The 27,919-nt window shown below is 36.1% G+C and overlaps 1 protein-coding gene across 2 annotated transcripts; it reads left to right on the forward strand.

The window, feature by feature from the left end:
• On the forward strand, positions 1-27,910 carry LYPLA1 (lysophospholipase 1). 2 transcript variants are annotated; one of them, XM_016126201.2, is made up of 9 exons: positions 1-237; positions 1,109-1,140; positions 15,885-15,950; positions 16,946-16,993; positions 18,510-18,580; positions 21,034-21,107; positions 22,025-22,126; positions 23,112-23,288; positions 26,174-26,811. In XM_016126201.2, the coding sequence occupies exons 1-9, from the start codon at positions 169-171 to the stop codon at positions 26,225-26,227; spliced, it is 693 nt and encodes a 230-aa protein (XP_015981687.1). In that variant the 5' UTR covers positions 1-168; the 3' UTR covers positions 26,228-26,811. The 2 variants fall into 2 exon arrangements, with proteins under 2 accessions (XP_015981687.1, XP_015981688.1); XM_016126202.2 differs by lacking the exon at positions 22,025-22,126 and having other exon boundaries at positions 33-237; positions 26,174-27,910.
• The last annotated feature ends 9 nt before the right edge of the window (positions 27,911-27,919 follow it).

Below are 27,919 nucleotides of genomic sequence, written 5' to 3' on the forward strand. Positions count from 1 at the left end.
CGCGGGCGCGCGGCGCTGGCGGAGGACAGCGGGGCGGGGGGTGGGCGCGCACGCGCCTGAGCGCGCGCCCGGTGGGGCGGGCTGGGACTCGCCGCTCGCTAGCCTTTGAGCCGCGGCTGGGCGCCAGTTCTTTCCGTTTCCGACGTGCGCTGTCTGTGCAGCCGGTGTATGTGCGGCAATAACATGTCTGCTCCGCTTCCCGCCATCGTGCCCGCCGCCCGGAAGGCCACCGCAGCGGTGAGTGGCAGCGGCCGGGGCTCCCAGGGGCCCGCTCGGCCCGCCGTCGGCTACTTTCCCTCGCGCAGGGTCGGCATCGCGGGCAGGTTGGCGGCCGGTTAATTGGGGACGCTCGGTCCTGCCTGGCGTGAGTTGGAGTGGGGGTGGCCCTCGCGGCCCGGGCCCCAGCTGTGTGGGAGAGTGCTGAGTTGCGGAGAGGGCCTGAGGATCAGTCCCCACCACCTCAGTCCCATTTCCGAGCTTGCATTCTCTGCATTGCGGAGCGAGTGCTGCCCGCGGAACCCCCGGGAGCTCTGGCGGTCCGGCCCCAGCTTGGAGGGACCGGCGTTAGTGGAAAGGTGCCCTAACTCGAGGTCGCTTTACAGCATGTTTCTGACTTGTTTGTGCATGTGGGAAGTTTAAGTACGCAAGAAAATGACTATTTTCTTACCTCGCACTCTTGTCCTTAAAGTCGGTAGATTAAGAGTCTTATAATATCAGAAGTGATGTTTTTAGGAAATTATATAAGGATCTCAAACTTATTTTTACCCCCGGAAGGTCCTTCTTGTGATGGAAAAGTTCTACAGTATATATAAGACTTTCATGGTTTGACTTAAGACAAGTTTTTTCCCTTAGAATGTGATTGTTAGCACTTAAGAATATCTAAGTGGGACCTTTTTAAATGCTGAAACTCCACCTTAATTATCTTAGGAACTACAAGAAAAGAAATTAAGTACTTTTGCCATTTGAGAGAAATCTATAGAGACTAGTTAACTTGCTGAAGGTAGTGTTCTGTCTTTCTGGTATCCAGCTTAACCAAAGCTCCAGTGTATAACAATTCTGCGTGGGCTTATGTAGGCATTGCTTATTAATTTTTCCTCTTCTCCTCTAGGTGATTTTCCTTCATGGACTGGGAGATACAGGGTAGGTACAATTATTAGTAACAGTAATGAAATGGGTCATACAACTACTTACGTAATCAAAGGTTTAGTATTTAAGAACTCTAGGATTGTATAAAAAACATTGCTAGTTGTATTTCTTACAGTCCAGTAGTAAGATGCAATCCTTTCTTTTTTGAAAACTCCCAGAATTTTCCCCTCATCATCTTGAATGCCATTTTTCAACTCCTGTTCCTGGAACATATTATAATTGCAGACTTCTCCATGAGTTGCTGTGGGTATTGGATAGCAGAGTACAGTGGAATGTTCGTAGAAACTGTGCAATTGAGAGGATTCCGGAGGAGTTAAAATTTCAGGGCGGGTTTAGAAATGGTTGATTTTGATAAGAGAAACAGTAGCAGTATACAGCATTCTGAATGAGAGCTTAGATGTTCCCTTGAAATCAGTTGATGGGCAAGGGAGGCAACTCAGAAGATTTATTCCGAAGCTTATCAAACAAGTTTTGTTGTGCTGACTTTAGATATATGGTTTATCTTTCACTCAGGCTTCTACATTGAGAGGTTTCTGTTTTTAATTTAAATCAGTGACTTATCTTTTTGCAACTTAGATAAAAGTGTTGTTACAAAATTATAGAATTGGAGGAAAACTGAAGATAAATTTTGATAAAATATCGAAAAACTTAAATCTTTATAAGGTGGTGTTGGGTTCGAATAATTATTTTTATTTTGGATTAATTTTTAAAAATGATTCCTAACATGCCTATTAAGTAGAAATCTATGACGCATACTTTGTAGTTACAGAAAAGATTGTAGGACTCTTTTTCTGGCGATCAGGTAGTCCTATTAAAATAATATACGTTTATTTTACCGTTTTACTAAGCAATAGCTTTTGTTATGATTATGAAAATGTTACATTTGTATTGTAAAAAAATTCAAAATGCAAATATGCTTGAGAAGAGAATGAAAATCAGTTGAAATACTACAACCCAGATATACATATTTATTTTTGATAGCATTTAAAAAAATGTTTTATTTGGAAATGTTTTTAAATTTATAGAAGAGTTGGCAAGAATGATACAAATTCCTCAATACCTTTTACCTAGATTTACTAATCTCTGTTGAATGCTACCATGTTTGCTGAACCCTTTGAGAGTAAACTGCAGATGTGATTATTTCCAAACACTTTAGCATGTGTCTCTCCTAAGAACAGGGAGAGCCTCTTACGTAAACACAGAACATTATCAAATTTGGGAAATTTAGCACTTATTTAATATTAGCATCTAATATGCTACATATTCAGATTTTGACAATTGTCCCAGTAATATCCTATATAGCAGCAGTCTCTAACCTTTTTGGGAGCAGTGATCTATGCTCCTGTGAGAATGTAATGCTCGATGATCTGAGGTAGAGCTAAGGTGGTGATGCTAGCGCTGGGGGGTGGCTGCAAATACAGATGAAGCCTCATTTGCTGGCTGCTGCTCATCTCCTGCTGTGCGTCCTGGAGCAGTATCAGTCCATGGCTCCCAGGATGGGAACCCGTGCTCTGCAGAACTCCAATCTTCCCCGGAATCCAGTTCCATTCCATTTCATTTACCTCTTCAGTCTCTCAATCAGTCTTCAGTTCTTTGTCTTTTGTGACACGTTTCAAAGCAATCCCTCAGCTTAGGTTTGACATTTCCTCGTGATTGGATTTAGTTTGTGCTTTTTTAGTGCAACTGCCAAATAGGTATGTCCTATTCTTTGCATAGCATCAGGAGACAGGTGGATGCCTTTTCTTCCATTATTGGTGCTAACTTGTATCGCTTAAGGTGGTATCTTCCAGGTTTTTCTACTGCAGTTATTTTCCCTTAGTAGTTAAGCAGCAAAGTGTGGGGAGATACTTCGAGACTATGCAAATAATACATCAGACTTTCACCTAATATTTTTATAGGTCCAATGATAATTCTTGGCTTGAATCAGTTGTACTATGATGTGATTTTTCTAACTCTCTTTTTATGTTTATTAGTTTGCCTCTCCCCATTTATTTAGTATGGACTCAGATTTATTTAATAGGTTATAGTCTATCATTGTTTTAAATTTAACTTAAAAAAAAAAACCTTCAAATTTGCATAAAAGTTACAGAAATAGTATGTAGAGCTCCTTAAACCCTTCACTTAGATTACCCAATTATTAACACTTCTGAAACATTTGAGAATAAATTGCAGACACAGCCTCATTACTCAATAATACTTTAACGTATTTTGTAAGTACAAGGCCATGCCCATATAACCACAGTGTAACCATCAATCAGGAAGTTAAACACTGATCTAGTAGTACTACATCAAATTCACTAATCCCAATCACATTTCCTTTGTTTGACTCAGTAATGTCCTTTATGGGTCCAGGACCCAAACCAGGGTCACATGATACACTTAGTTACCATGTCTCCTTAGTCTCCTTCAGAAGTCTTGTCTTTCATGACTTGGACACTTTTCCAGAAAACAGGCTGATCATTTTGTAGACTGTCCTTCAGTTTGGGTTTATGTGATGTCTCCTCTGACTTAAGCGTTTTTGACAGGAACACCACACCACAGAAGTATTGCTATACTTGTCACAAATGCATTGTATCAGACACATACTATGTTGATTTTTGTGCCTTAACTGGTGATGTTAACATTTTATCAGCTGGTTAAGATATTGTCTGCCAGGTTTCGCCATAGTAAAATTATAAGTATATGATACTTAAAAAATATTTTGTGGCAGGTACTTTGATATTATGAAAATACGTGTTTCTCACCAAAATGTCAGTATCGTTTAGCATTCATTTATGATTCTTGTCTGAATCTTATTGTACTAATCTTTTAAAATTTTCTTCATTCTAAACTTATTTGTTGGCAGTCTACTATGGGTTAGACCTTTCTCCCTAATTTATTATGTATGCATGTATTAATTTATGTATCTAGAAATTTTAAATCAGTACAGACTCTTGGATTTCTGTTTTACTCTGAGTGTTACAATCTGTTGTTAAATCTCTCATTATTTATTTGGAAGCTTAAAATGTTCTTTATTTGGCCAGCGGGGGCCCCTTCATGGCTGTTATGTCTTTGGGACATGCCCATCATTCCTTGAGAACTTCCTTGCTTTCTGGTGCAATAGGGTCTTTTCTAGGATCAGCTATATTCTTCCTGCATGGGTCCTAGTCCTAGCCATTTTTTCAAGAGCCCCGGTTCTTTTTAGTGGAAATGTTATTTAGGAACCAAGATCTAGGTGCTACATGTGCTCATTGTGGGAGTTGTAACTTCTAGACCCTTTGCAGTAGATAGAGCTAGAAATATATTTATATAATTACATGTGTATACACACACCTGTATGAGTTTCGATATTAACATAAGAAATTTTGAGTTTAAACTGATTCTGCCAATTCCAGCCCAATACTGCAGGGTTTATTCTAGCCTTCCATTTCCCACATTTATAATTTCATGAGAAACTTAGCTTCCATTTTGGCATTTCTGGCCAATAGTGAGTTTGGAACGTGCCTCCGTCCACATGCTCTAGCCCATAGCTCTGCTTTAAACGTGGGAACACACATTCTCCAACCCCCACTGCCGAATAGGACACCTGAAAGCTCAGTTCTAAATAAGGAACAACAGTGAAGGAAAAAAGGCCAGGTGGAAAATTTTGCCTTCTTTATGTAAACTCCTTCCCTCTATATATTCCAGGAGTTATTGGTCTGTATTATCAGCCTATGTGAGATTTTTCTAGGCTGAGAAGATTGTTAAAGCTTAGAAAAGAGTTTCAAAGGGAGTAGTTAAGTAGATCATCTCTTACTGAGAGGTCAAGCAAAGGCTTGAAAATAATATTGAATAGGCAAAATGAATATATTTTGTGACCTTTCATTTGCACGTCTTTCTATAATCAAGAACTAATAGAATTATAGAGTGTGATTTAAGTATCATTTTTTCCCCAATGAATACTTTTATTATTTAATAGATCACCAACTTCATCTCCCTCCCTACCTACAATTGGAATTTTTATCTTTTTTCCATATGGAGTAGTGCAACAATGACAAAGCTAATCAGAATAAGCTACTCTAATAAAGAGAACAAAGCTAACAGCTCACTTTATTTTAACAGGCAAAATATAAATACATGAACTCTAGAATGCACAATGGTTTAGTCACTAAGAAATTCAAATGAGATCTTGGAAAATGTAGGCAAATCCAAGGTGCAGTAAGATGAACTGAGATGCTGTGCAACTATTTAAGGGTTCTAGCCTATGCCTGTGACAAGACCAGACCTACTTGGCACCACAGGGAGCTCTTTACCCTTGCAAAAGACATTCCAACCACCACCAGCTGGAAGTTACAGCCAGCCTTGCTGATTGTCACAAGCAGGACCTTGACATGGGGGAAGATTTTAGTTAATGCCAAGTGGCGATGTGGAAAGCACTAAATTAACTTGGAGGATGTGCACAGGAACCAAAAGCAGAAAGAACTAAACATTGCTGATAGCATCCACCCCAGGAAGGACTTTATCTTATAGCAGCTCCAAACTGACACCACCCCCAGTACTCACATGGTCAACTTTATCCTCTGTGTTCCATTTGGCACAGCAAGTAGCAATGCTCCACCACCTATGTTGGCAGTGCAGTCCCTGGAAGTGGCTTTCACTTCATGAGAGCTTTGTCCCTCAGGCAAAAGCTTCCCCTTCAGAAACAGCCACAGGTCTATTTCACATACTCTGCCCCGCCCTAGTGACAGCCTCAGCATTCTTGCTGCTCTCAGGAGCACAGTCTAAGCCCAGCCAGCCAGCAGATATGCCAGAGGCCACAGTGGCGTGGCCAGTATTGGCATTCTCATCAAACTTGTCTGCAGTGACAAAAGTCAACAGGCAAGGTAATCTTCACACCATTCTTGTCAGTTTGGGACATCAGGTCTTTACAGTCTTGGCTTCTTCTGCATCAGACAGAAAAGTGCCAATCTCCGTGTTGTTGAGTACTTTAAGGAAGATAAAAGCCATTTTACCACCAATAATCATTTCATTGACCTTGTCCAGCATATTATTGATCAGTTGGATTTGTCTGCAACTTTAGCTCCACCCAGTTTGGCCAGGAAGGGTCACTCTGGGCTATCCAAGGCCTTGGCAGAGTAGTTCAGCTCCTTCATCAAAAAACCTCCAGCTTCCTGTGGTAGGCTGACTCCCACCATGGAGCTGTGGGCTCGGTGAGCAATGCCAAAAACATCATTGACATAGACATCCCCTAACTTGGAAATCAAAGCTCAGAAGGCTTCTATTTTAGCTGGCTCGGCTTTAAACTTGTTCCCAGAAGCATCTCTTCCCTTCCCTTCTTCTTCCACGTGAAAGCAAAGATTCTCCAGCAGGATAACAGACCCAGCAGCTGGGGCAGTTCAAGCTTTCTCCACTTCGGGGCCTACACAGTCCTTCAAGAACAAAATATCCTTGCCCAGCAGAGATTTGAGTTCTGTAGCAACTGGCTCCCAGGAGTACTTGTCAGGCATAGGAATGCCATTGGGCCAGCCCAGGTGGCTCCTAATAACAGCTGCCTTGGCTCCATTGTCCAAGCAGAATTTGATGCTTGGGATGGCAGCCTTAGTCCTTGGTTGTTTGTTATCGAAGTCCACTCTCAACGACCTGCTTCCCCTTCATGTCCAGCGTGTCCAGAGTCAGTTTGTTAGAAAGCAATATCTTGGTAATACAGCAGCTGCAAGAGGCAGGGTCAGACAGCGGTGGAGACAGAGGTGGACATGCGCCGGGGAACCCATGATTTAGGTCTCATTTAGTTACAAGGAATAGAAAGCTGTTTGACCAATTTAAGCAAAAAAGAATTTATGGAAAGATATGAGGATAGCTTACTAGCATACAAACTCCATGAAAGCAAAGATTTGTTTAAAAATTTCATTGAAATATATAATTCACATCTATGCCATAAAATTCTTAAAGCAGTACTGGATATATAGTAGCATTAAGTATTTGTCGAATAAATAAATGAGTGAATGAAGAATTAAAAGGGCAAGATATATAATGAGCATTAGTCACCAAGTGTGTTAGTTTCCTAGTTCTCATAATAAATAAGTGTAAACTAGATGGCTTAAAACAACTGAAATTTATTCTCATAGTTCAAGAGGCCAGAAGTCCAAAATCAAGGTGTCAGAAAAGCCATGTACACTCCCTCCGAAGGTTCTAAGGGAGAATCCTTTGCCTCTTAGTTTGCCATGACATCTGTTGTTCCTTGGCTCTTAGCAGCGTATTTCCAATCTCTGTCTCTCTCTTTACATGACCTTTTCTGCCGTTTGTGTTCTCTTTATTCAGCCCACCCTAATCCAGTACAATCTCATTTTAATCCTTAAATTAGATTTGCAAAGAGCCTATTTTCAAATAAGGTTACGTTCTGAGGTTACAGGTGGACATGAATTTTGGGGGGTTACTATTCAACCAACTGCACCAAGGTTATTCTCACTGCTTTTTGTGGTCTTGTGGTTTCTCACTTTTGCTTCTTTCTGTATTTGCAGTCTTCTCTGCTGACACTTTTTGTTACGGTCTTTTTTCCTTGTAGTATCTTTGTCAGGCTTTGGTATCAGGGTAATACTGGCTTCATAGAATGAGTTAGAAAGTGTTCCTCTCAGTTTTTGGAAAAGTTAGAGAAGTATTAGTTCTTTAGATGTTTGGTAGAATTCACCAGTGAAGCCATCAGGTCCCTTTTCTTCTTTGGGAGATGTTGATTACTGTTTTAACTTCCTTACTAGTTATAGGTCTATTCAGATTTTGTATTTCTTCCTTACTTAGTCTCAGTAGGTTATGTGTATAAAAGAGTCCGTCCATTTCATCTAGGTTATCCAATCTATTGTATACAGTTGTTCATAGTACTCTCTTATTTTATAACTCTTGTTATTTCTGTAGAACCAGTAAAAATGTCCCCACTTTTATTAGTGATTTTTTTTAGTAATTTGAGTCTTTTTTTTCTTAGTCTGTCTAGTTAAAAGTTTGTCAGTTTTGTTTTCATTGATTTTCTGTTTTTTTTGTTCTCTACTTCCCATGTCTCTGCCCTAATCTCTGTTACTTCCTTCCTTCTGCTAGCTTTGGCTTTAGGTTTTTCTACTTTTTTTACTTCATTAAGTTGTAATTTTTAAGTTATTGATTTGAGATCTTTCTTGTTTTATAACAAACATTTATAGCTATGAATTTCCCCTTTAGCACAACTTTCACTGTGTCCCGTATGTTTTGGTTATGTTGTGCTTTCATTTTCATTCATCTCTAAATATTTTCTGATTTCCTTTGTGATTTCTTCTTTTACCCTTTGGTGGTTTAAAAGTGTGTTTTTCAGGGTAAATATTCCAAAACATAAAGAATTTATACAACTCAATAGCAACATAATAATAATTCAATTAAAAAATGGGCAGAGGAACTGAATAGACATTTTTTCAAAGACATACAAATGGACAACAGGTGCATGAAAAGGTGTTCAGCATCACTAATCATAAGGGAAATGCAAGTCAAAATCATGATGAGGTATCACCTCACACCTGTCAGAATGACTATTATAAAAAAAGATTAAAGTGTTGGTGAGGATGTGGCAAAAAGGGAACTGTTGTGCACTCTTGGTGGGAATGTGCATTGGTGCAGCCACTATGGAAAACAGTATGGAGATTCTTCAAAAAATTAAAAACAGAAGTACCATAAGATCCAGTTGTGCCACTTCTGGGTATATATCCAAAGGAAATGAAATCAGTATCTTAAAGAGATATCTGCAACTTCACCCTCACTCCCCAGGTTTATTGCACTGTTATTTAACAATAACCAAGACATGAAAAACACCTAACTGTCTATCAATTAGGTGTTTATAAAGAAAATGTGATTCATGCATGTGCGTGCACCCATACACAATGGACTATTCAGCCATAAATAGAAGGAAATCCTGCTAGTTGCAATAACATGGATGGACCTTGAAGGCATCATGCTAAATGAAATGAGTCAGACAGGGAAACACAAATATATGATCTCATATGTGGAATCTAAGAAGAAAGAAAAAAAACGAGCATAGATACAGAAAACAGATCGGTGGCTGCCAGATGTTGGGCATGGAAGGTGAGGGGGTAGGGAGGCAAGGGAGTGGGTGAAATGGGAGAAGGTGGTCAAGAGGTACAGACTTTCAGTTATAAGATAAATAAGTTCTTGGATATAATGTACAGCATGTTGACTACAGTTAATAATACTGTGTCGTATATATATATAAAAGTTGTTAAGTGAATTGTAAAAGTTCTCATTAAAAAGCGTTGTACTGTGGTGATGGATGTTAACTTATTGAGGTAATTTTGCAATATATACATATATAAAATCATTAAGTTGTACACCTAAAACTAATACAATATTATGTCAGTTATATCTTAATAAGAAAAAGAGAAACACAATGAGATACCACTTCACTCCTACTAGGATGTCTGCAATCAAAAAGAAATTATAAAAAGTGTTAACAAAGATATGGAGAAATTGGAACCTTCATACACTTTAATAAAACTGTTGTATAGAAAACAAAACACAAAAGTGTTTTTAGTTCACACAATTTTGTGTATTTTCAGTTTTACTTTTGTATTGGTTTCTAACTTTATCCTGTATGGTCCGAGAAGATACTTTGTATGATATCTATCTTTTAATATCTATTGAGACTTAATTTGTGGCCTAACTTAGAGTCTGTCCTGGAAAATGTCCTGTGTGGATTTGAGAAGAATTAGTATGCTGCTTTGTTGGGTAGAGTGCTCTGCATATGTTTGTTATACGTAGTTTATTGTGTTGTTTAAGTCCTCCATTTCCTACTCTCTGGTGTTTCTATCCATTAATTGAGAGCGGGGTATAGTCTAGCAATTTTTGTAGAGCCGTCTGCTTCTCCTTTCAAGTGTTTGAGGTTTTGCTTCATGTATTTTGACGGTCTGTCATTATGTACATAAATGTTTATGATTGATAAGTCTTGCTGTGTTTAACCTTTCATTAATATATAATGTCCTCCTTTATCTCTTTTGTTGGTTTAAAGTCTATTTCATCTGATGTCAGTATAACCACCCTTGCTCTCTTTTGGTTACTGTTTCATTCATTCACTTTCAACTTCTTTGCATCTTTTAATCTCAAATGAGTCTCTTGTTCACAGCATATAGTTAAATCATGTATTTTTATCCATTTTGCCAACTAAAATGTCCAGTGAAAGAAGACTTTGTAAGTTAGAATTTCAGCCATTTACATGCAAAAAGGTATATTCTAAAACTGTAGAGACAGCATATTGTCATAAAAATAGAAGTGTATTCACTGAAATGTTGACTTTTTTCGTGATTGTGCCATTACACTTCTTTTCATTTTCTGTTTTACCTGCCCCTCTAAATGTAATAAGGAATAAAACCCACCACTGTGTGTGGAAGATGGGGAAAACATGGCCTGTATCTTTCAGTTCCTTCTGTATAGATCCTTTCTTGATCCCCATAGCTGAAAGTAACCTTATCCTCTTCTTCCATAATCTGACATTTTTTTGTGATTGTTTTTTGTAGTGCTTAATTTTTCATTTGTATGATATATTTTATGTCTTGTTTCTCCTAGATTGTAGGTCACTGAGGCCACAGTCTGTATTTTAATCCTTGTATCTTTCATGCATATAGGATAGTTATGATTATGTTTTAAAATTACACTCCTAGTTTTGTTTGGTTTAACACATTTTGTTATGAGGCATTTTCTTGGGCTGTTACGTTAGCCTAGTAGGCCTTTCGGCCAAAGACTGTGTGTATTATTGGGGGAAACCAGTGGTTCATGTGGTTAAAATATAAACAAAAGTAGCCAAAAGTAGCAGCATATTTTAGGAAAAAGCACAAAGTAGAGATGAATAATTCCTATTAATGTGAGATTACAATTTGGGGGTACAAATGGTAGAATCATGAATAGTTGATGGTTAATGTGACATATTGCTGCACTGTCTATATATTTGGGTTGCATAATTGAGAAGGAACTCTTTAACAACCTCAACTTACCCCAAACAGGGCCAAGAACTAGTGAGTAAACTGGAATGCATTTGAACTACAGAGTCTCTATCCTAAAGCTGCTGTACCTTACCACAGTGGATTCTAGCTTTTATATTCTCACTCAAATATTTGTATATGTATATATGAGAACTACAAAAGGCCATAAATATTCAAAAAGTTAGTTGTATAGACCCCTTCAATGTGGAGAAAATAGCCAAAACTGATTCTAAAATTAACATGCAAAATTAAAAATTTTTATTGTTTCTTTAGTCACCATTAACTTGCTTTTACTTCTTAATAAACTTTATAAAGTGGCCTATATAAAATATAAGGGTATAAGGCAGACATCTACATTAGTCATCTGTGTTAAGTCAAGCTTTTACTATATATAGTAATGCTTTTAGGAACATAATTAAACCTATTCTATTTTGGACTCTAATAGGTAATTGTGTTTTATAATTGTTATTTTTAGTGACTACACATTCCCAAAGCTGTAATTAATTAGTTGAACTAATACCATGATGTTTAGGGCTTATTTAATTAATCCCGGAGGTTATTAGCGCAAATTCTATAATAGAAAACACAGTGACGGTACACAATTAAAAAAAAAAACAAACTGAAACATCATACATAAAATCAATATTGGTAGTGACCATGGTAAAAACATTTTATAACATGCCTATGCTGTTGTCCTTTGCAGGGGTAGCAGATAGGTTTTATTTTTTAAATGTTGCTTGGAGTACCTTGTTGAAAAGATCTCTAAGTGTGGCATAGAGTGTGGTAGTAAATTATAGTCTGGGCCCAGGACTTGGGAGTGGCAGCCCATATGCTGAGTATTTATTATTGATATGTAATAGAGCTTATATACATTAAAATACAAGTATATTGTTTGCAAAGCTAATGATCTACATGTTTTTGAATATTATTCCAGTTTCTGAAGATATTAGACAGAAAACTTAGAGGTCATTAACGCTAAAAAATAAATATATTGAATAATATCACAGTCAAGTCAACTGCCTATAATCGAAGTGTAAAACAGAAAAGTAATGAAAACCAGTTAAAGTGGTTGTTTGATGTAGATCTATTATACATTCTTGATTCTCTTAATGCAGCGCATGCCTTTACACTTCTTTTAGCAAATGGCAGAAGGTGATTACATCTGCAAAATTTAATCCCGTCTTAAAATATTTCTCTAATCCTTTCGGACATAGAGCAGTGAACTCACTTCCCTTAACTCTATCCTTGTACCCTTTACCCCCAAATCAGGAGAATCTGTGTCAGCAGTGAGTGGGATGTAGCTCAGAGGCCACATTCATTAGCCTACATTTAATTTCGTAAATCCCTTCATCTTAAATGGGAAACAGGCCCAGAGAAGGCCACAGTCAGCCACTCCAATGACTTCTAGTGGAACACTTCACTAGTGGTTGAGTGTGGCAAGCAGAAAAGAGTTAATCAGTTGGTTTGCAACTGTTAATGTAGTTCTTAACTCAGATTGGCTTAGTCTGGGAACATTTTTGAGGTGGATGTGCTATTTTAACCATTAATTTGAAAATTGTAATGGAGTATAATATAGTAGTCAAATCTTAAATGCTCAGCTGGATGTTTTTACACACCATGTAACTGTCAATCTGGTGAAGATATGGAACACTCCTAAAAGTAGCCCTTCCAGTCAGTACTCTCCCATCCCGAGAGGTACTCTAATTCTGACTTCTATTACTATAGGATAGTTTCATCTGTTCATGTCCATCATATAAATGGAATCATATGGAATGTCTTCTGAGTCCAGCTTCTTTTGCTATGTTTGTGCGGTTTATCCACACAGATTTTTTGTATTACCATACTTTTGTGTAACTCAAATGTGTTTGCTTTTGGTACAAAGAATTCTCACATTGATGTCACTGAGCTTTTCCAGTTGTTAACCTTTTTAACTCCTTGAAATCAACCTCAGGCATGATCTTCCATCACCTCTAAGTACTCCAGTGTGTATTTCCCATTCACAAAGACACTTCTCCATCACTAGCATAAAACATTCAAATTAGGAAATTGGCATTGATCCGACACTATCATCTAGTCTGCAGATCCCATTCAAATTTTGCCAGTTCTCCCAACTATGTTTCCTTCCTGGTCCAAGATCCTTTTCAGGAATGTGTGTTACATGTTAGTTGTCTTGTCTTCAGTGTAAACGTGTATCAGTCTTCTGTATCCTTTATATTTTTGGAGTACAGCTTTATCTTTGGTACATTCTGTAGAACCACTGTGGGCCTTTGGTTCCTCATGACTGGGAGAAGGTCATATACTTTTTTTTTCTTTTTTTGGTAACAGTTCAATTGAGATATAATTTATATATCACACAACTCACCCATTCGAATTTTGCAATTCAGTGATCTTTAGTATATTCACAAAGCCATGCAATCATTTTTATCACTCAAGAAAAAAAAATCCTAACTCTATCCACTTTAGCACCCCTAAACCTCCCGTGTTCCAGCCCCAGGTAACAACTAATCTATTTTCTATCTCTAGATTTAGCTATTTTGAATATTTCATATCAATAGAATCATATAATATGTGGTCCTCTATAACTGACTTTACTTAACAATGTTTTTAAGGTTTATCCATGTTATAGCATTTATGAGTATTTCATTCCTTTTTATTGTTGATAATACTCCTATGAGTAGAATTTCTGAGTCATATTACTAGCAGTATATGACAACTCTGATTTTTCTCCATTCTCATTAAAACTTGCTATTGTCTTTTTTTATTCTAAACATCCCAGTGGATGCGAAGTGGTATCTATTTGTGTTGTTGTTTTTTGTTTTTTGTTTTTTTGTTTTTTTACAGTAGAAAAGTTTTATTAGAAGGGAAAGTACACTTCCAGACATGGAAGCAGGCCTGAGCAAGAGAAGCATGGCTCAAAAGGCTCTATTTGTGGTTTTTACATGCAGTTATGACGAACATGTTGAGCATTTTTCCTATCCTTGGCCATTTGTGTGTATTTGGAGACATGTCTCTTCAAATCCTTTACCCATTTAAAAGTTAGGTGGTCTTTGTGTGTGTGCGGATTGTAAGAATTCTTTACATATTATGGATACTAGGCCCTTGTTAAATTTGATTTGCAAATGTTTCTTCCATTCTGTAGGTTATCGTTTCACTTTTTTCTTAGTGTCCTTTGAAGCACAGTAATTTTTCATTTTAATTTTGTGCTTATGCTATTGGCGTCATATATCTAAGAAACCATTGGCTAGTCCAAGTTCAAAAGATTTTTGTATATTTTCTTCTAGGAGTTTTATAGTTTTATCTCTTACATTTAGGTCTCTGGTACATTTTGAGTTAATATTTGTATTTGTTATGAGATAGGATGTTCCTTGCGGATATCTACCTGTCTCAGCTACTTTAGTTGAAAAACTATTTTTCCCCCATTGGTTTGTTTTGACATCCTTTTCAGAAGCAAGTTGACCATAAATGAGAGTTTACTTCTGTATTCTCATATATAATTCCATTGATTTGTATGTCTTAATTTTAGTACCACATTGTCTTTTTTATTGTTGCTTTGTACTATTGAAATTGGGAATTGTGAGTCCTTCAACCTTATTCTTTTCCAAGATTGTTTTGGCTATTTTGGGTCTCTCGAATGTCCAAACGAATTTTAGAATTGGCTTGTCAATTTCTGCAAAGCTAGCTGTGATTCTGATCGAGATATTGCATTGATTCCATAGTTCAGTTTGGGGAGTAATACTGCCATCTTAAGAATATTGTCTTCCAGTTCATGAACAAGACATGTCCATTTATGTAGATCTTTAATTTCTTTAAACATGTTTTGTAGTTTTCACAGCAAAGTCTCACACATGTATTTACACAGGACACATGTGAACTCACATATAAACCCATATATACACATGTGTGCACACATAACACTTCTACAATAATTTAGCTTGGGTCATAGTTACTGTTAAATAAGTGTTAATGTTGTTATTTTTTCTTTATGTCCTTAACACTTTTGGGGAAGGTGGATTAAAATAGAGAAATAATTAACAGAAAAGCATTTAACTTTTATTTTCAGACTATTTTACACAAAAGAGACTTGAGTTACTTCTACTTAATCGTTTAATAGAGATCACATGTAAAAAGTTCATGTATAATGAATGTCAAGTTTAAACTAGCAGGAAACCATATGTGTATATGTTTAGTATGATCTTATTTTAGTAAAAATCTATATTAAGTGATATGCATGGAAAAAATAGAAGGAAATGCATCAAAAGATTAAATGTTTATTTCTGGCTAGGAGAATTAGGATGGTTTACATTTTTAGTTTTTCTCATACTCTGTTTTGAATATATATACATACACAAAGACAAAGAATGCTAGTTATTTTTACTAGTGTAGTAAGTATGTAGGGATACAACTGATTTACTACACTTCTTCACATAAAATGTGAATTATATTATCCGCTTTGTCTACTTTGTTAGGCTCATCGTTGTGAGGTTATAAAGAGACAAAAAATATATATTTTTGTAAATTATAAAGCCCTGTGGAAATAATGAAGGAAAATACAGTCCTCTTTAGAAATTACAAGAAATCATCTTTATCCATTGGTAAAGCTTAAATAATAGTCTTTGGGTTGTTTCTAAGTTTGTGCTGATGTTTAATAGCATTGATAGTCTAACTTTTAAGATATGGAGTTAACATTTATCCTGACAAACTTCTTAAAGTACTATTCTGTTACTAATTTATTGAGAATTGAAACAGTATCTAATGACATTGTTCAAATAATTTCTCTTCCAGGCACGGATGGGCAGAAGCCTTTGCAGATATCAGAAGTTCACACATCAAATATATCTGCCCACATGCGTAAGTATTTTTAATCTTTAGGCTTGTGATTCGGAATTGGGAGAGGAACAATTGTGATTTTTGTTGAGAAATTTAAAATAATGCTCTCTTGGAGGTTAGTGAGTTCACAGCCAGGAAAATTAAGTATACAAATATCTGTTAAGTTCTGAGGATATCCATGAGGTATCTATGAAGGGGATTTACCTGTCAGGTTTATGAGAAATCTTTACTGTATTGAAAACACTCCTACACTTTATTGATTAGAGGCAATGTGATGAACTGTGGCAAGAACAGACTTTGGAGTCTGATAGATTTGCTTTAGAATTCCAAAAGCGTTTGTGGATATCAAAAAGAAACCAGTAGTGTGTGAGCAAACTCAGAAAAACAGTAAATTGGGCAGGTTTTAAATCAAAAGGTTGCTGAGAAGCAATAGCTGTGAAGACAAATGGTAGTAGGTATGTGCTAGTAGGTTAGTAAATCACCCTCAGAGTGGTAGGAGCAGTAGAGGTGATAAATATGAAAGGGAATGGAAAGGGGAAAAGTATCTGAGATTAGTTAAGAAAACAGTCTTGAAATACAGGCTTTATCATGTTGAAATTTCTGCTCTATTGTTATTGGCCCAGAATTGAATTTGGCTTAAGGCTATTTCCCAACCTAGGGGAGTTTATGTTTTCAAAGAACGTTTGAGAAGATTTTTAACCTCTAAGGTAGACTTGTTTCATGAGTCAGGAAGATAGTGGTGAGATGTAGTTCTAGTATATTTTGGGTATAATGGACACAAGGAAAATGTTTTTTATTTACAAAACTTAGTTCTTTCCAGCTGCTGGCCTGTCTTCAGAACACACTTGGAGGGAGGGTATAGGAGAACAGAATTGCACAAGTGTAGATGCAGTGAAACAGCTCATGTGTTAAAATTGTAAGCCTCAAATAATCACGTATTAACTGATCAAATTTATTAGGTTTTATGTTTCGTTATATAATTCTTATTTTGCTTTTTTTTTTTTCCCCTCATGTAGACCAGTTATGCCAGTAACATTAAATATGAACATGGCTATGCCTTCTTGGTAAGTAAGAATTTACTTATTCATTAAGAACATTATACTTAATTTTTTAATCAGAAGTGCTTCTGCATATAGCAAATTTTAATTATTTTTAAGTCATAAGAGTATATAATTCACTTTGAATTTAACCTTTAATTATTTAAGTTTTTATATTTTAAATTCAGGGGTAAACTTAAGGAGCTGCACCAATATTTAGAGAAACCAGAGAGAATGGGTGGAGAGAAATACTGCAGAAAATATCTCCTACTGCTTAATAAACCTTTACTGATTTCAGTAACCAAACATTTGAATGACCTCATGTGGCAAGCACTCAGATTCAGCCAGGACCTCTTCACCCTTCTAACTTCCCTTTCTGGAGAGCTGGTGAATTTTTAAGGAGATCATTTCCTCTTGAACCTTCTCAAGATATTTGCACATTCCCTATATGCTTTATAGTCAGGAAGTGGAGTCATTTCTTCGTTTCTCTCAGCCACTTGCAGGCTGACTTTTTTCTGCTGCTCTCTGAGACTCCTGCCATCACATCTTTTTAAAAATGATGACTTTGACACCTGATTAATATTTTCCTTTCCACTCTATTTCCTACCACCATTGTGTCTTTTGGGTGACTATAGGATCCAGTGTAAATGGTCCATTCACAACCTTGGTTGGCTTGTTACTTCCTTAGCTCTCTCTTCCCCAGTGACATTTTCTTCTTTCGACATCAACAGTCATTTCTTGAGTCTTGTCATCTGGAACTGTCCTATCTCTGAAGTGACTTAATTCAAACCTGATATCAAGCATAATTGTTCATCTTTTTGAGTTTGCTTTGCTTTTTCCACACTATTTGTTCTTAGACCTGTTCCAGCCTGCTGACATCCTCTCTGCTTCTTCCCACCCATCGCTAACCCAGCCCTGCACTTTATCTACTATAGAGTCCTTGGCAAGTGTTACGAGTTCCTGCCTTCTGTGGCCTTTGGTTCTTTCATCTTCCTTCTCTGGCAAAATTTCCATATAGAACCAGAATTTCTACCTAATGTGGCTAAAGAACATAATGAAAGCATATAACCCAATAGAGAAGTAGAAAGAGCCAAAGGACGGTTGCCCTTGGTCTCTGGTTTGAGGTATCTATAATATATGATGAAAAAGTTTTGCAGACTATGGATAGAGATCAGTAGCTCTGTTCCATTGGATTGACTTATGATGCATTAGAAGGGGAGATGAATAACTGGAATTTATTGCAAACTTAAGGATGTGGGCTAAGATTCCTGCTTGGGTGCAAGATTGAACTAGATAATTTTCAGATATTCTTACCCTAAAATTATGTGGCATTGTGACTTTTTAACATTAGAATCTATATCTAATTGGGATGGAAGGAACTTAAAGAATGTCAGATTCACACGTTTAAGTTCATTGTTTGGCCTCTGTAGAAATTTTGAGTTTTTTATTCTAGAGAATACATTTGGTCAGCTTTTCTTATCCCAACTACCATTAGTTTAGTAAAACATACCAAGAGAAAATATTCTTTTGTCTTATTTTCCAGGTTTGATATTTTTGGGCTTTCATCAGAGTCACATGAGGATGAACCTGGAATTAAACAGGCAGCAGAAAATGGTAAGTATGGAATAGTTTTTTAAAAAGACAGAAGCATTCTTAAATATTGATGTTGATGAAATACTACAGTCATCTGAAGAGGTAGTGCTGTTTCCTTCTACTCTGATCACTCTAACTCATCTGCCGTGATGGCCACATGGACTCACTGAAAGGTGCTCAATGAAGGTGAGGTGGATGGGGAGAGATGACCTTTTTCAAATTTCAGTTCTGTCAAATACATAATTTTGCTTCGATTTACATATGGAGAAAATAGCAGAATGTTTAATAATTGTGACCAGTTATCTTCATTAAGGAGAATTGAAATAAAGATGAAAATGATGATATAATGTAATGATACATAAGAAAATTATATTAATGGTTAGTTTTAGTGTGGTGGGAATAGAGGGTACTGATTGAACACTGAGCTGTTAAATGAATTAGGTAATTTTTATAAATCATCTCATTTAACATGCCTGTGAAATAAGTATTAACTCTACAAAACCTCCAAAGTTTTTTCTCTGGTTAGTGTTTCATATTCCCATATGAACATGAGCATTCCGTTTATTTTTTGGATGAAAGCACAAAGAACATGGACTTATTAGGAGAAATTTGGGTTTGAAAATGCACAGAAGCATTTTTTTCTTCTACATACATGCACTGGAATGTTTACAGAGACAACATGATAACTGGGATTGACTTCAGAATACTCTGGGTGGTGCCATGGCAGGCACTGATGAAATTAGCCTGGCTATGACTTGACAATTGCAGAAATGATATAATGTATGCCCAGGGAGTCATTGTACACTCTCTATTTTTTTATTTGTTTGAAAATTTCCAAAATAGCTTAAAAACCTCAAATCAGTAGGATCCTTTAAAAAAAATCTTTTTATTAAAAGAACTCTTAAGAACTTTAAAACAGAGAAGAAGATGCATTCAAATCATATTGGATATTTAGGAATGTCAAACCAAGAACACTGACTTTTAGGATCATCAAAAAGTAGATCAAAGCTAGCTAGAATCCTAGAGCTAGGATTTTGTCAAAAAAAATTATAGTGACAAAAATACGTTTTTGATGTGGGAACGAGTTGTTAGACCATGCAGAAGGTGGGAGCTAGGCCTTGTGGGGAAGATAGGTGGGCCTAGTGAGTTCTAGAGTGGGAACTTATATCCTAGTGATAGAGGTGGCCTATGACATACTTGCCATTTCTTTCCTCTCCCAGCCAATGTATTATAGAGAAAATTAGGGCCAGACTCAGATCTGGGAAAAAAAGAAGTCCCTATTCGAGGGCTGAGAGACTATGTTGCTGAAGAAAGAAGAGTGCTCAGGTCAGGTCCAGGGAGCACATTTGCTCCACAACTGACTGCTATCACTGTAGTTAGTTAACTTTATCTCAGCTGGTGGTATAACCATGGGGAGTAAAGCTTTGTGAAACTCAGTGAAAGTGGTCCCAACAGCTCCCTGGCTGGCTAGCAGCTAACATTCACCAGGCCCCAATCGCAGCCCTCCCTCCTTAGAGCTGGGCTGTTCTGCCTCTTCTGCATCTTCTTTCAACTGAGACCATGCAGTCTCCCCTAAATAAATCCCTCATACTTCTCAATATTTATTGCTTAGGCCTTCTTTACTGTTCTCTAGCCCGTTTCTCCCATACTTTGGTCAGGGTACCCGTCCCTTTTCATACCATTGCTAATGAAGAACTAAATTTTATATAAAAACAAAATAATTTTGGGCAGCTAGTTTTTTGTTGTTGTTGTTGGTAGTGTCCTTATAAAAGCATATTTTTGTTTTTATAAAAAGGAAATATAAAGTTGGAAATATTCATCTTAAAAAATGAAATTCTTCCATATATGTCAAAAGTGAAAGAAAATAAATTTGTAAAAGGTATAGTTATTCCAGAAAATCAGGACTGATGATAAAGAAAAGGCAATTCTAGGAGTTATCAAGTGTTACATTTAATTATGCATGCCAAAGTGTTTTGCAAAAGGAAAAGAGCTCATTTGATTTTTTTCCCCATATCATTTACTGGCTATAGGAAAATTTAATAGTGGTTTTTTTTTTTTTTAATGTTGACACAGCTGTAAGTCATAAACCATATAAACTCTCTTAAGTACTTAAAATTTTCAAATCACAACTTTTAGGTACAAATGCCTATGGTTCATTGAAGAGAGAGAAATATAAAAAACATATGAGCAGAATTGACCATAGATAAAAGAATATCCATATATCGATGAAAGAATGGTTGTTTACAAATTATATAACAAACAATTGAACAGGTTAAGCAGCACCTGCAAAATCTGAGTTTTATAATGAAAATACATTCTAATTTTGTATTTTAATACAGTGCTTCAAATTTTTCACTTGTTTTGACCTTTAATATACTTTATGCTTCTCTGTCATTAATATTTTTCTACATAGATTGTATCAGTGGCCTTAACTCTGAAAGTAACTGGTGATTTAACTTTCATGTTGTTTTTAGTAAAAACCTTGATAGAGCAAGAGGTGAAGAATGGTATTCCTTCAAACAGAATTATTTTGGGAGGATTTTCTCAGGTAAGATTAAATTTGGGTGGTATATCAGTACCAACAGTATACTTATCTAGAAGTTTGTGGTTTCAGTCCTTTTTTTTCTGGAAGATGTTACAGACTCTGATATACTACTTACTTTTCGTGCTGAGTTAAGCTTAAATGGAACAATTGCTTTTCTAGTTTTCCCTCTTCAGCAATAGCCTTTACTTTATAGATTGTATTAAAAATCAATTTATTTAGTAAATTGATTGGAACCTGGAATGTTAACATAATGTACCCCTTTTAAATAAAAACTCTAAATATAAGTATAAGCCCTCTGTCTAAGGAGACCACTGATAGGAACAGTGAGGTGGAAGACAAGAGAATTTCTTCCACCTTTTTGTCAGATTCCCACTGGTTGAGCCTTGCAGATTCCCCTACAATCCCCATAAGGCCAGATCAGAGGAGGGGCTTCCACAAAGTGACCCACATGCTGGGGAACACTGCTTTTCCCACCTGGGCTCTCTTTTCCCAGTAGAGGAACTAGAGGCTCAGGGAGACCTGCCATGTGGCCTGGGGGAGGGGCAGTATAGTCAGCGAGTGCTATTTCTCGTACCCTTCCGATGCAACCTGTCTTGGTCTGTAAGACGAGATTTGATTTTACAAGACTTTTCAGAGGAAAAGATGGTAATTAATTAAGAATATTTCTAAGGCATTTGTAAGTACAGCAGTTAACTCTTAATTATGTCTGGACTGACTGGGTAGTCGCTACATTCTCACAATGTAGAGAACATATGTCTTTAGTGTAGAGAATCATGTGCTTTAGGACACTGTGGAGTGTATATTGTTTGCCTGATTTGATTTGATATTGGCCACCCAGTTTGTTTTTTTATGGACATTATTAATAACAAGAAATCTTTTAAGTTGCTATTAGCAGAGGATGTGTGCTTGTCTTTTTCCAGGGAGGAGCTTTGTCTTTATACACTGCTCTTACCACACAGCAGAAACTGGCAGGTGTCGCTGCTCTTAGTTGCTGGCTTCCACTGCGGGACTCATTTCCACAGGTAGCCTGATTAGTTAAGCAACATTAAATTACTGAGATAAGAGACAGCCAATAATATTGGGGAGAGGGTCCGTTTTTTTAATAAACTTTATTTTTTTTAGAGCAGTTTTAGGTTCACAGCAAAATTGAGTGGAATGTAAGAAAGTTCCCATACATCCCGCCTCCACACACAGATAGCCTGTCCTACCGCTGCAGCGCAGTGGTGCGTGGTTACGGTCGATGAGCTCACACTGACACATCATTATCACCCAAAGCCTGTAGTGTACATCAGGCATCCTTTTTTAAAAAGAATTTTCTTAGGTTTTTATGAAGTATTACTAGGCTTTATGGGTCTACTACACGGTCTTCATTGTGGATCGCATAGAAGAGAATCAGAAATGTCCTACTGTTATAAATCTTAGATTTGAAGTGTTTGATAACATTGTAAGATACATATAAAAATTGGAACTTTTTACACAAATAATATTTTTGAATGTTCACCGCTTAATAGCAGAATTTTGCTATAAAACGTAATTTCTAAGTATTCAACAGTGTAAAGCAATATGTAGTATACATAGGAAATGTAGACATTATTTTCCAATTCACCTTTAAATCTAGGGTTTTTTCTTGTCACTATATAGTACTGGTATCTTGCACATAGTTAGTGCTGTTTATTAACCAGCTTATGTAAATCAGTCAAATAAGAGCTAAGAAGAACATGGTTCAGCTAAAACATACCTTTCGTATCTGGACAATGTGAATATACAAAGAATAATTAAGATACAGTCTGCTTTAAGGAACCAGTTCATGTGACGGGGGGCAATCATATGTCCTATAAAGTTTAGAGAGATGTGGAGAGTATAGGGATGAAGTAATTTTATTTCTGTAGCCACATATAACCTATAATGTAAGTAATAACATGTTGCATGTACGTGTCTACATTTTAAAATGTCTGGTATAATGCTCTTTACATTCGAATAAGTAACAATAGTTTTGGTTTTTTGCAGGGTCCTATCAGTGGTGTTAATAGAGATATTTCCATTCTTCAGTGCCATGGAGATTGCGACCCTTTAGTTCCCCTAATGTTTGGTTCTCTTACTGTCGAAAAGCTAAAAACGTTGGTAAATCCAGCCAATGTAACCTTCAAAACCTATGAAGGCATGATGCACAGTTCATGTCAACAGGTATTTATTTTTAAATGTTTGGAAGCAGTGGCCATAGAGACATAATTTGGAACTTTTTCCATGTGATATTAAGATAAATAACACTTGACTGTGTGAGGGTTTAAAGGGATTAATGAATTCACACTGAATCACAGCTTAGCAGGACTTAGATCAAAGTTTATTCAATTCAACAAACATTCACTGATTTCCTATTACATGCAAGCATTGTACATAATTCAAAGACTAGAAGAGATTCCCTTTTATTAAAATTTAAGGGATTAAAATTAAAAATGTATTAGGGAAGAAGGCTATATATGCAGGTAACTGATATAGAAAGCAGAATGTGATGTGTGTTAATATTAGATGTTTTAAAAAAATTACTTGAAAAACTAAGGAGAGTGAGATTAATTTTATCTTAGGAAGCATGGAGATCATGATGAAACAGCTAGATTTTGAACACTGGGTAGGGTCTGGATAGCAAGCGTGCAGAGAAGGGACTGTTGGACTGGACTGTAGACTTATGAAAAGCAAGGTATCATAGAATCAAGGCATAGAGAGGAGAGACTCAGTTATAAAGAGCTTTTTTATCTTGTGCAGAAGATGGACTTCTTCTCTAGGCAGCAGAAAGCCAATGACTTTTTTTTTTTTTTTTTTGGAATAAAAGCAAGATGTAATCTACCTTCTGGAAACAGGAAGGAGTTTCCAGGAGGATTTAGTGACTGATTCTATGGAATATAGTAAAGAAGGAAGTAACAAAGAGGCCTTCGATTTCTAGCTCAGATGACTAACAGTATACCATTTATAAAGTAGGTACAAGGAACAGTTTAAGGGTAAAAGAAAGGAAATAGTACTGAGGCTAGTGAACATATTGAGATTGATGTGCCTCAGTGATCAGGATGGGATATTGGAAGTACTTGTTTGAAACTCAAGCTTATAATAGAGATTTAGCATAATTACCAATATCATTGATCAGTGAAGAATTACTATGGGAGGATATCATGAAAAAAAAAAAGCCAAGGGATACAACTTTGGGGAAGTTAAAAAGAATTAGGGATTGAATGAGAGTACAGGAGGAGAGAATTTCTGAGTTGTAGGGAACAGTATCCATGATTCAGAGAATAATTAAGGGGAAATAGGTTAGGAAGAAGCTATCCAATAGTAAGCCGTTTGTGACCTCAGGTATTTGGGGAGATACAGCCAAACTGCAGTGGATTATGTAAAGCAGACAAGGAAATGAGGAAGTAAAAGTAGAGAGTAGGAAGGTTCTTTTTAATCAGATGGAGAAAGAGATTCCTGGGCGTGGGGAGGAGGGAGGGATAAAATGCATAAAAAAAGGTAGTTGAAAGGGGGAAGCCTAAGGGGGATTATATAATTAAGTCCTGAAATGGGTACTGGTTGCCTTGAAAGAGGAAAAAAACGCTTTTGAATCAAGATAGAAGAGCATGGGTGAATGTAAACAAGGGTTGCCGAGAGAAGAGAGTATTTGAGAGCTCACATTAGATCCTCTTAATCTAAAATATAAAAGTGGAAAGGTCACTTAATAAGAATGAAGGAAACCTGGATAGATTTGGAGGCTTGAAAAGGTCAGTTGATGGCCAAGCATTGAGGCAGTCCAAGTTAACACTGTTTTTCAGCTGCTCAGTTTAGCGAATTATTTGCTTTTGACAGGAAAACAGGTAGTAATATAATTTATCCAGAAAGATAAGGGGGCCTGAGATTCTAGAGTGTTATCGAGAATATAGTTGAAATTGTCCTGAAGTACTGAATCTAGAAAGGGAAGAAGGCTGGCACTCTGAGCATCCAGGAGGGACTGAGGGTCTAGAGCAGTAGTGGTTTTCAAAGCAGGCTTTGCATCACAAGGACCCCAGAGCTTAATAAACACACAAGACACCCAAATTCCAAACTCAGTGATTCTGATTCACTGCACTGGGGATTGGTGAACTCAGGCATCTTATTTGTATAGAGTTGTTTTTAAAATAAAAGTTCCTCAAAGAAACAAAGACTTAGCGCCCGGGAGTAAATTTTGCATCAGATAAATGCTAATAAAAGTAAGCAAAAATAATAATAATAAAATAAAAGCTCCTTCATAGATGATTCTTTGTGAGATTACATTGGAGGACACTGGACTGAATGATTATGAGCGGAAAGTGACAAGAGAATGGTAGGAGGTGGTGTCACAGGAAACTTGTAGGACTTTAGAGTGTTATAGAGCACTTTTGTGCTGTGGCTTTCTTTTTGAGTGACTAAATTATAAGGCTGAAAGTTCTCTGTGTTGCTAATTTGTGGGTCTGTGAGGCTATTCTTGATAACACCCGAGAATCTCAGGCCCCCTTATCTTTCTAGATTAGCCTCACAGACCCACACATTAGGAGGAAATGTGTTTGGGGGAAGTGGCAAAACTGAGCCAGACAGATGCAGGAGTCCTCTAGGAAAGTTTTTTTATAATAGATATTTGGTACAGTCATTTTCATATCTCTCCAGGCCTATCTGAGGTACATGCTCCCTTTCAAATGGTTGGTTATATGTAAATCCTTATGAAAGACACACAATATTTTATGCTATAGATTTAGTATTCCTGAGAGAATGTTGAAAGCTTTTCCATGGATATGTAGTTGACGGTAATTGTATACTTCCTGAGACTTTTCGGTATAGGTTTTGTTACTTGTAAACCCCTTCATTTCCCCATATTCCTATGTTTTATTTGTTCAAGTGTAGCAAAATGTAGACCTTTTTCATGGGAGTAGATTAATAAATGGGAACTATCATTGAATGTATAATAATCATAGGTAATGTTCTCAAATATCTATTGGAGCCTCGTTTCTCTAAGACTTATTTCACTGGCATTTTAGTGAGGATTTAATTTCTGATTTGTGTAACCGTTTATTAAATCATTTTATTCCAAACAGGAAATGATGGATGTCAAGCAATTCATTGATAAACTCCTACCTCCAGTTGATTGATAGCACTAAGGGGCCTTGTGTAGAAGTATACACACCAGCATCACTGTAGTATAAACCTTTTCTTGTGTCCAATCTTGGAACTTGTAATGTTTGCAGTGTTAAAATGTTTTGCAAATGCACCACCAGTGACAGAGACTGAATACTGTCTCCTCATGGGAAATTTATGATCTTTTAAGTTTCTATTCATCTATTTGTATAATATGATCCAGAATATACTAGTATTAAAATAGGTGAAGCAGCCACTGCTACCTTCTTTTTCCCAAATGTAATTCAGCAAAATAAAAAAATTACTACAACCAGATGTTTTATTATTCCTTCATTTGAAAATTATTGGTATGCCTAATGAAAATGTGTTCAGATATAAATGAGCAGTTAAGATATAAACAATTTATGAATGCTGTGACTTAGTCTATGGATTTATTCCAAAATTACTCAGCCACCATGCAGTATCTGTATTTTTATATGTGTATTCATATATGCTTAATGATTATAATATATAATAAGAATAAGGTGTTATTACATTATTCCTAATAATAGGGATAATTCTCCTTCATGTCAATAAAGAGTTAGATTGCTCTCTTCAATTAATGGCCTTTTTATTTTGGGGATCAGCGTTTTCTTCCCCTGTTATAACTTTTTAATTTTCTTTTTTCCTCTCTAGAAAAGAAATATATTTTTTCTTCCTTTTTATCCTTCATAACAGACCAAATATTGCCTCTTTGCCATAGGCATATGCTGTCAACACATACTGTAATTTGACATTCTGAATCACATAGTATTTTAAATTTTTTTACACTTAAATAAAAAAAACCAAACATCACTTCAAACTTCCTACACTACTTATTTCTTAAACTATACCTTAGTCCGAAGTTAGACCTCTATAGTTATTAGAATCTTCAGTCTAGGTAGGGAATAATTCTGTGGTTGTGTTTTTTTCTGTAATTAACTAAAAGAATATTTAAGACTAATCTTAAAAAATAATTTCTAAGATTTGCTCTATAATTATTATCCTTGTGGTATAGTTTTAGTTTACTTATTTTGTACATTATATTTGAAATCAACTGCTGTAGGAAATGAACAATCCATTAGAAAAATTTGCTTTATTTTTATCTGTTAGTGGACATATCGGACATACTCACTTTAGTCAGGTGATTTTTTAAAAATTAGTTTTTGTGCAAATATAAAAGTAGCAATTATTTGATTTTATGTAGTCAGATTTTTTAAATTATTGGTAAAAACTATCTGAAAACAAATTTATGGGCTATAAAGGTTAGTCAGAACTCAATACATATAGTGTACTTACCACCCACTTTATGTAGCAACAATGTATACTTGTTATTTCTGAACTGTTAATTTTTCTGCTGTATTCCAACTGACTACAAAATGTTAGGGATGCATCATTATAAATGGGTGCTAATTGATAATGGAAACAATTTAGTAATGGACCTATATAGAATATTAATGATGAAGCCATACATTTATGTCTGGATTTAAAATTTTTAAACAATATTTAACAAGTCATTTAGCTTTACTTTGATGATATATAAACTGTTGTTTCGGTTATACAAATCAATAAGATCTAATTTATGGTAAGAAGTATTCCGTTGAAATGCTGTGCTGTAATGTGGGAAAATGTAAATCTTTTTCACCGTTTCTAAATGTGAAATAAAATTTAATTCTGAATTTGCCGTG

The sequence above is a fragment of the Rousettus aegyptiacus genome, unplaced genomic scaffold, assembly GCF_014176215.1.
Source record: "Rousettus aegyptiacus isolate mRouAeg1 unplaced genomic scaffold, mRouAeg1.p scaffold_m13_p_15, whole genome shotgun sequence".
Classification (NCBI taxonomy): Eukaryota; Metazoa; Chordata; class Mammalia; order Chiroptera; family Pteropodidae; genus Rousettus; species Rousettus aegyptiacus.